Consider the following 9,099-nt stretch of genomic DNA (forward strand, 5'->3'; position numbering starts at 1 on the left):
CATTGTTATTTTAATAAATTCCATTTTGACTTCTTAAAAAAAAAAGGAACAAATTGATAATTGACTCATAATTCTTACTTTGAGTCTATTATATGTAGGTTCTACGCAATGCGATGGAAACTGTTGGAACCGATGAGGATGTACTCACCCGTGTGATTGTCACCAGGGCTGAGAAGGACTTGGAGGACATAAGAAAGGTCTATTACAAGAGAAATAGTGTCCAACTTGAGCATGCAGTGGCCAAAAAAACTTCAGGAGATTACAAGAAATTTCTCCTTACTCTGATGGGGAGAGAAGAATAATACATTTTTAGGCTTTGTTTGCGAGTTTTGAGGTGGGGTGAAGGAAAGGCTTAGGAGGGGAAGGAAAGAGAAGGGAAGGAAGGGAGAAGGGAGGGAAAACCTTCCCCTTGTTTTGGAGTTAAAAAACCAACAAGGAAAGGAGATGGAGGACTTATGTGATAATTTTACTATTTTACCTTTTTTCTTTTAAAAACAATACATTGTGTTATACTTTGTAATTTATCTTATAATTTTTTTTTTTACCAATTTGATAAAAAATCTTGAAAGCATGAAAACTTTTTTTAAGTATTTTTTCATAAATCTGATTTTTTTTTGATAATTTTATAAAAAATGGATACAATAATAATAACTTAAATTATCTATACATAAAAAACCATATTTGATATTTCCTTTAATTTGAAAATTAATGTTTTTTGTACAAATTTCATTATTAATTTTAAAAATATAAAAGAATGAAAAAATTCACCATGTATGTTTTTTTTTCCCATTTATTAATTAAAACAATAATAATATAAGTGTTATATGATTTTCGTTCAATCATTCATGCTTTGCGCCGCGAAAATGAATTAGCTTCACTCGTATTTATTTTCAAATAAATTAGAGAATGTTTTTGACAAAAAAATATATAAAGCATAAGAGAAGCAAACATATTAAATTTGAAATCCAAATATTTCACTTGTAAATAAGACATTGAAAATGCAGCATATCATGTTATATCAATACATGACATAAAATTGACAAAATGTGTCAAATATGCTAGTTACTAAATCCCAATAGAAGATTACAAAATTCTATACTAATGTCATAGTCTAGGACCTCAAGATCCTCATTAGAGACCAAAACAATATGTAGAGATTACCTGCAAAACAAAAAACATGAAAAATTATAATTATCAATCAAATATAAATTCAACAAGTTTATCATACATGTTGTGAATTCGTTGTGAAAACCACACCAATAATAAAACTGATGCGTGGAGCAAATTAATACCAAGCAATCAATTGAAGCGGATGGCAAAAAAAATAATTCAAACAAAAATAAACAGCAAGAGATAAAAGAAGAAGAAGAAGAACACAAGAATCTGTTTACCCAGTTCGGTCTAATGATGACCTACTCTGGGGGAGAGAGCAGCTCTCCGTTCCACTATAATGATATGAGTTTCTTTACAAAGAGATTTTGAAGGTTACAAGAATTAGTCTTCAAACCTAACTCTACCCTCAGTCCCAGCCTCTTCCCGTGACCAAGAGACTCAATCCTAATAGTGCTTTGTTCAAGGTGAATCAAAAACAATCCCAACCCTAGTGTTGTTGCCAAGAGAATTTCTCTATAAACCCTAGTTTGTTTGTTGGCTTCTAAACCTTGTTTTTCTACACCACATAATCATCTGATACAAGGTTTATATTTATAGTGGAAAGCATCCCTCAAAAAAACCAAACGGAACAGAACCGGCCCATGAAAAAACCGTTTTTTTAACTTCTGCAGCGCAACAAATCGGGCCCCGATTTATACCATTCGGGCGCCGATTTTTACAGTATCACAGGCCTTCAGAATTAGCTCAAAATCGGGCCCCGATTGCACAGTGTTCGGGCGCCGATTTTGACAGTTCCAGGATGCATTATTTTTGAGTCATTTTCCAACAATTCTCCACCTTGACTCCAAAATGGTGATGATGCCAATTTAACCATCAATCACCTTGCTGCTCTCTCCAACCTTCATCTATGCTTCAATGAAGTTAATCAAGTCCAAGCAATGCTTGAACCTTGATCTCGGTAATGATTTGGTGAACATGTCTGCTGGATTTTCTTCCGATGCCACTTTCTCCACCATGATCTCCTTTGTCTCAATCATGTCTCTAACAAAGTGCAAACGAATGTCAATATGCTTTGTTCTTTCATGATAGACCTGATGATTTGCCAAATGAATGGCACTTTGGCTATCACAATGTATCTTCACACACTCTTGACTAATCCCCATTTCTCCAATCATACCTTTCAACCATATGGCTTCCTTGACCCCTTCAACAAGGGCTATGTACTCTGCTTGAGTTGTTGAAAGAGCTACAACTGATTGTTGATTTGCCTTCCAAGTTACTACTGTACCGAACAAAGTAAACACAAAACCTGATAAAGATTTTCTAGTGTCTACATTACCTGCATAGTCCGCATCCACATATCCCTCCAAAGCATCCCTTCCTGGTTGTGACCTTGTATACTTCAGACCACCTTTCAAAGTCCCATTCAAATATCTCAGAACCCACTTCAAAGCTTGCTAGTGCGCTTGACCCGGATTTGCCATAAACCGACTTATCACACTTATTGCATAGGATAAGTCCGGTCTACTACAAACCATACCATACATGATGCTTCCAACCCCACTTGCATAGGGAGTACCCTCCATCTTGCTTTTCTCTTCATCGGATTGAGGACACTGCTTTATTGACAACTTTGTGTGATGACCAAGAGGAGTGCCAACGACCTTAGAATCTCTCATTCTGAACCGCTCCACCACTTTCCTCAAGTAACCTTGCTGAGATAAGAACAACTCACCTTTGTTTCGGTCCCTTATGATATCCATACCAAGTATCCTCTTTGCATTACCAAGATCCTTCATCTCAAATTCATCATTCAATCTTTTCTTGAGCTTCTGAATCTCTTGCATGTCAGAACTTGCCATAAGAATATCATCTACATAAAGGAGAAGGTAGAGAATGACTTTCTCATTTCTCCTCATCATGTAAACACAACTATCATAGTTGTTTCTCACAAAACCAGCCTTTACTAGGAACTCATCAAACCGACGATACCACTGCCTTGGACTTTGCTTCAACCCATACAAAGATTTCTTCAACAAACACACTTTTGTATTATCTTCCACGAAACCTTCTGGTTGTTGCATATAGATAGTTTCTTCCAACTCTCCATGTAGAAATGCGGTCTTCACATCCATTTGTTCTAACTCAAGATCATACATGTTAACAATTGCCATAAGTACCCTTATAGAACAATGTTTTACCACCGGTGAAAAGATTTCATTGTAATCAATCCCTTCCACCTGAGTAAAACCCTTTGCTACAAGTCTTGCCTTATACCTTGGTGCTTCGACCCCTGGTATACCTTCTTTCTTCTTAAACACCCACTTGCTTCCCACTACCCTTTGATTCTTAGGTAATGAAACAAGTTTCCAAGTTTGGTTCTTTTCCAATGAAAGCATTTCCTCATTCATTGCCTTCAACCAATCCTTGCTTTCGTTGCTTTCTAATGCTTCCCTGAAGTTCTTTGGTTCCGAGTCTTGCAATTCTTCAGCTGCATTCAAAGCATAACAAATGAGGTCAGCATAACCGTATCTAACAGGTGGATTAATTTGTCTCCTTATCCTATCTCTTGCTAGCTGATAGTCAGGATCAATTGTTTCTTGGCCTTCACTCTCATCAGGTACTGGAGTCTGATCCTCCCCTTCCCTTTCATCAGTGGTAGGCTCCACCTCAAACTGAATTTTCTCTACCCCCGTTTCTGAGCTTGTATCCAGGTCTTTGCACTTCATCCCCATACGAGTCTCATCAATAGTAACATCCCTACTTATAATAAATTTTGATCCTCCAGGTTCCATCTTCCACAGTCTGTAACCTTTCACACCTTCAGGATAACCCATGAAAATACACTTCACAGCTCTAGCATCAAGTTTGTCCTGTCTCACATGAGCAAATGCTAAAGCTCCAAAAATTTTCAAATTAGAGTAGTCTGCCGGTCTCCCACTCCAAACCTCCATAGGTGTCTTAAGATCTATCCCTGTTGATGGACATCTGTTAATCAAATATGCTGCAGTACTAACAGCTTCTCCCCAGAAACTCTTGGACAGTCCAGCTCCCAACAACATACACCCCACACGCTCCAACAAGGTCATGTTCATTCTTTCAGCAAGACCATTTTGTTGAGGTGTGTATGCCACGGTTCTATGCCTCTTTATACCTCGTTTCCTGCAAAACTCATTAAACTGCTCTGAAACAAACTCCAGGCCATTGTCAGTTCTCAACACTTTCAGTTTAGTTCCAATCTGATTTTCTATAAGTGTATGCCATTCTTTAAATTTTTCAAAAGCGTCACTTTTATTCTTCAGAATGTATACCCATACCCTTCTAGAAAAATCATCAATAATAGACATGAAATATGAACCTCCCCCATGAGTTTTAACTGATGCTGGACCCCAAAGATCCGAATGAACATACTCAAAAGGCCTACTAGATTTATGAACACCCACCCCAAACTTCACCTTGTGTTGTTTGCCTAATGTGCAATTATCACAGAAATCTAGTTTGTTCAATTTTTCATTCCCTAGCAAACCTTGTTTAGCTAGCTCAACTAAACCCCTCTCACTGACATGACCAAACCTCAAATGCCACAGTTTAGTTATGTCCAGAGTGTCTACACTAGCAACCGATGCATGACCTATAACAGTGGAACCATCTAAAATATATAAACTATGTATTTTAGACCCTTTAGCTATAACTAATGCACCATGAGAAATTCTCATCATACCACGTTCAATTCTAGTACAATATCCTAGACCATCAAACATGCTTATAGATATTAAATTTCTCTTAAGTTCAGGAATATACCTCACATCCTTCAAAAGGAAATCACGGTCATCAAACATTTTGAGACGGATAGTACCCATACCTTGAATTTTGCAAGCCTTATTGTTACCAAGGCGAACAACTCCACCTTCTTTCAGCTCCAAAGTTTCAAAGTACTCCTTTCTCGGACAGATGTGATAAGAGCACCCAGAGTCCAAGACCTAACCCTTTTCAGGTTCCCAACTTGTCACAGTTAGTGCTCCAGCACTCTCATAACCTTCCTCTTCACTTGCAATCTGAACGGATGGATTGCCACTTCCATTGCCCTTTCTCTCCGGACAATCCTTCTTGAAGTGACCATAGTTGTGACAAAGAAAACATTTGTACTTTGTTATATTATCACCACCCTTTGGCCTAGACTTTGACCTGGAATTCTTGCCTTTCCCCTTTCCTCTGTTTTCACTTCTCCCCCTTGAGACATTCAAGCCTTCTCCACTATCATCAACCTTCAACTCTTTGAACTTGGTCAACTCTTTGGTTCTCAAAGCTGCTTGAACTTCGTCCAAAGTGATAGTGCCCTCTTTGCCATAAAGCATAGTATCCTTGAAATTCTCAAAGGACCTAGGTAAAGCACACAGTAGGTGTAAGGCTTTATCCTCATCTTCCAGATTTACATCTATGTTGGCCAAATCATCAATAATCTTATTGAACTCCGTCAGTTGCTCCATTATAGGTTTTGACTCCACCATTCGGTAAAAGTAGAGTTGTTGTTTCAGACATTGTCTATGTGCCAAGGACTTGGTCATGTACAATGAATCAAGTTTATTCCACATAGACACAGCAGTAGTCTCCCTTGATACTTCTCTCAACACCTTATCACCAAGACACAGAATGATAGCACTGACCGCTTTATCATTCATCTCCGTCTTCTCAACAGGTGTCAGATGCGCAGGCATCTGTGCTTCTCCCTTCAATGCTTCAACACACTTTTGTTGAATTAGAATTGCCCTCATCTTTACCTTCCACAACCCGAAGTCGTTACTACCGGTAAACTTTTCAATATCCCACTTCGAACCCATGATACCTGGTTATTGATTTGACCTTTGCCCCACGGTGGGCGCCAATTGTTGTGAATTCGTTGTGAAAACCGCACCAATAATAAAACTGATGCGTGGAGCAAATTAATACCAAGCAATCAATTGAAGCGGATGGCAAAAAAAATAATTCAAACAAAAATAAACAGCAAGAGATAAAGGAAGAAGAAGAAGAGCACAAGAATCTGTTTACCCAGTTCGGTCTAATGATGACCTACTCTGGGGGAGAGAGCAGCTCTCCGTTCCACTATAATGATATGAGTTTCTTTACAAAGAGATTTTGAAGGTTACAAGAATTAGTCTTCAAACCTAACTCTACTCTCAGTCCCAGCCTCTTCCCGTGACCAAGAGACTCAATCCTAATAGTGCTTTGTTCAAGGTGAATCAAAAACAATCCCAACCCTAGTGTTGTTGCCAAGAGAATTTCTCTATAAACCCTAGTTTGTTTGTTGGCTTCTAAACCTTGTTTTTCTACACCACATAATCATCTGATACAAGGTTTATATTTATAGTGGAAAGCATCCCTCAAAAAAACCAAACGGAACAGAACCGGCCCATGAAAAAACCGTTTTTTTAACTTCTGCAGCGCAACAAATCGGGCCCCGATTTATACCATTCGGGCGCCGATTTTTACAGTATCACAGGCCTTCAGAATTAGCTCAAAATCGGGCCCCGATTGCACAGTGTTCGGGCGCCGATTTTGACAGTTCCAGGATGCATCATTTTTGAGTCATTTTCCAACAATACATTCTTAGCAATAATTATTTTAGAGATGAAACAACCATCAGTAGCATGATATATCATAGGTGGGTTCAAATCTGTCATATATGTGACAGACAAACACTATCAATCAAAGTATAATTTCAACAAAATTTGGTATCAATTTAACTATATATTGCAATATGCCTAAAACTAAACTGACCTGCTGACATTATGCTATCACAGACACAAACTATACTCATGAAAATTCATTTCAAACTTAGAAAAGAAAGATAACATACAAACTATTGCATTATGCCTAAAACATGAAGCACCAAATAACACACAAAACACATGACAGTACCATCAAAACTGCAAGAACTAACACAATATCATAGCAAAGAAAAGCAATGAGTAGAGAGACCAACAATCCAAATGAAAAAACAAGTACATCAGTAACAGGTGATATCACAAGTTTAGGCTAAAAAAATTGATACAATCCAAATGAAAAGCAATGAGTAGCCAAAGCATGACAACAAAGCATGACAGCAAGGAAAATATAGGCTAAAAAAACCAAATCAAAATATTCATGACAGAAGAAATCAATGAACCATGCCTCAGAAAACCCACAATAGAGAAAAGACTATTGTCCCTACACCAATATAAGAAAACCCCCAATTAAACCCATCAAAAGCATCGTTGCTCCCTCCAAAACCACCGAGAAGACCACCGTACAGAAACTACTCCCCAAAAGCTAACAACAGCTTAGGCACAAGCACTAGCTGCTACTAGCGAAAACCCGACAACCCCGTAACCGTTCCCCTGCCAACTAATGAAAACACACAAACAGAACAAACTAAAAAATCAACTACAACCAAAACAAAAAATAACCAAAGCAGCTACTAACTACTACTTACATAATCATATATGTTATCAATCTAAATATCAACATGAGATCAACATGTTATCAACATCAAACATCATTTGTTAGGTGAGATCCATAGAAGAAAAACAACACAACCTCAACAAATAGACTTAAACCAAATTACCTCGACGTACTAACTTGTTTGAGCATCATCTCCATTAGTGAACAAATGGATCTCTAGTTGCAACTCCTCCAAAAGCTTCCAAACCTCGTGCAAGCTATCCAAAGTCACCTCCTCATTTGTTCCAAGCGACTCATACTCCATGGTACGTGGCCTTTTTTGTATATCCTCAACATTCTCAACATGCAAGAAAAACTAATTTAGACCATAGTGAGAGCTTACAAGGAAGAAAAACTAGTTTGATAGCAAAGACTAAATATATAAAAAAAAAAAAAAAGACAAAATGCAAGAACACTCTCACAAATCATGACTTCACCTAAACAAGCAAATGAAAAGGATCAATCTAAACTACATAGAATGAAAAACTGTAAAAATCATGTTGAAACACAAATCATCAGAACAATATCCATGAATCCACCATCTTTAATCAGCAATCTATTGTATCAATCTAACTGAACTAAGAAATGAATAAATGAATAGCAGAAAACACAAAATTGATCATAGAAAACACGAAATTGTATCACTGAATCATTGAACAACCATTCAACAACATTCAAAGATATAGATAAGATTCAAATTCAATTCAAGGTGTCAATGAACTATACAAAAACTAAATTGATAACAGCAAGCGTGAAAATCATGTTTAAACACAAAAATCGTAAGAATAAATAATGGTTTATTCCTCCATAAGCCTTCCCTTCCCCTCCCCTTCCCTCCAAAACCCAACTCCCAAACAAAGCATTAGTCAAAAAAAGAGAATAAATAATGTACTTCTTTTAAAGATATATATGTAATTTGTTTAATTTAGAGAAGCCGTAACACACTCTTGTCAACACACTATTTTATCCGCCAAAATTTACTAGCATCACCAAATGTATGTGAAACCTACATGTATTCATTCAAATCTAATTGTTTGATTTCTTAAAAGATAAATTCTGTTCAAAGACGAAGGGGGGATTCTAGGAAACCTAATTGGCGTTAGTCATCTGAATCTCAAAACCTAATCTCGCATTGGGCAAGACAATTAAAACCCTGCAATTCTAATCATATTTTCTTTACTTTTATGATTAAAATAAGTTTTGCTAATTATTGAGTTGAATGAAAATCCCAGTAGAAAACAGCTGAAAACACACCTAACGGGCTGCCTCATGCGCCCATGTGTATGAGGCCATGTGCCCTATGCACGGGAGCAACTTTAGATGTTGTCCCATGCTCCCCGCGCATGGAAACGACCAAGGAGTGCTGTTTGCTTAATTTTCAAGTCGTTTTTAAAGGAAAAACCTTATTTTCACTCCCTTAACACCTAAAAAATCATGAAATATAAATAGAGACCCTTGCACACTATTTTATTCATTTAAAAAGCTAGCAGTACAAGGAAAGGGTCAAGC

General features: G+C 37.3%; 1 protein-coding gene and 1 long non-coding RNA gene across 4 annotated transcripts in view; one reads left to right on the plus strand and one right to left on the minus strand.

Annotated features, from left to right (window-relative positions):
- The window catches only part of LOC146935805 (annexin-like protein RJ4), a 33,389-nt gene extending 32,812 nt beyond the window's left edge, over positions 1 to 577 (plus strand). For all 3 annotated transcript variants that reach the window (XM_085750893.1, XM_085750892.1, XM_085750894.1), the window contains one exon: positions 99 to 577. In XM_085750893.1, the coding sequence (XP_085607019.1) occupies positions 99 to 302 (204 nt within the window). In that variant the 3' untranslated portion in view covers positions 303 to 577. The remainder of the gene's footprint in view (positions 1 to 98) is intronic.
- A 375-nt stretch (positions 578 to 952) lies between these two features.
- On the minus strand, positions 953 to 8,408 carry LOC146935806 (uncharacterized). The gene is made up of 2 exons (XR_015033104.1): positions 7,715 to 8,408; positions 953 to 1,161 (listed from the first exon to the last, which is right to left on the minus strand). It is a non-coding gene; the product is annotated as an uncharacterized LOC146935806 (long non-coding RNA).
- Between the last annotated feature and the right edge of the window lie 691 nt (positions 8,409 to 9,099).

Source organism: Medicago sativa, chromosome 3 (assembly GCF_051527215.1).
Source record: "Medicago sativa cultivar Bolivia chromosome 3, Bolivia_mono, whole genome shotgun sequence".
Classification (NCBI taxonomy): domain Eukaryota; kingdom Viridiplantae; phylum Streptophyta; class Magnoliopsida; order Fabales; family Fabaceae; genus Medicago; species Medicago sativa.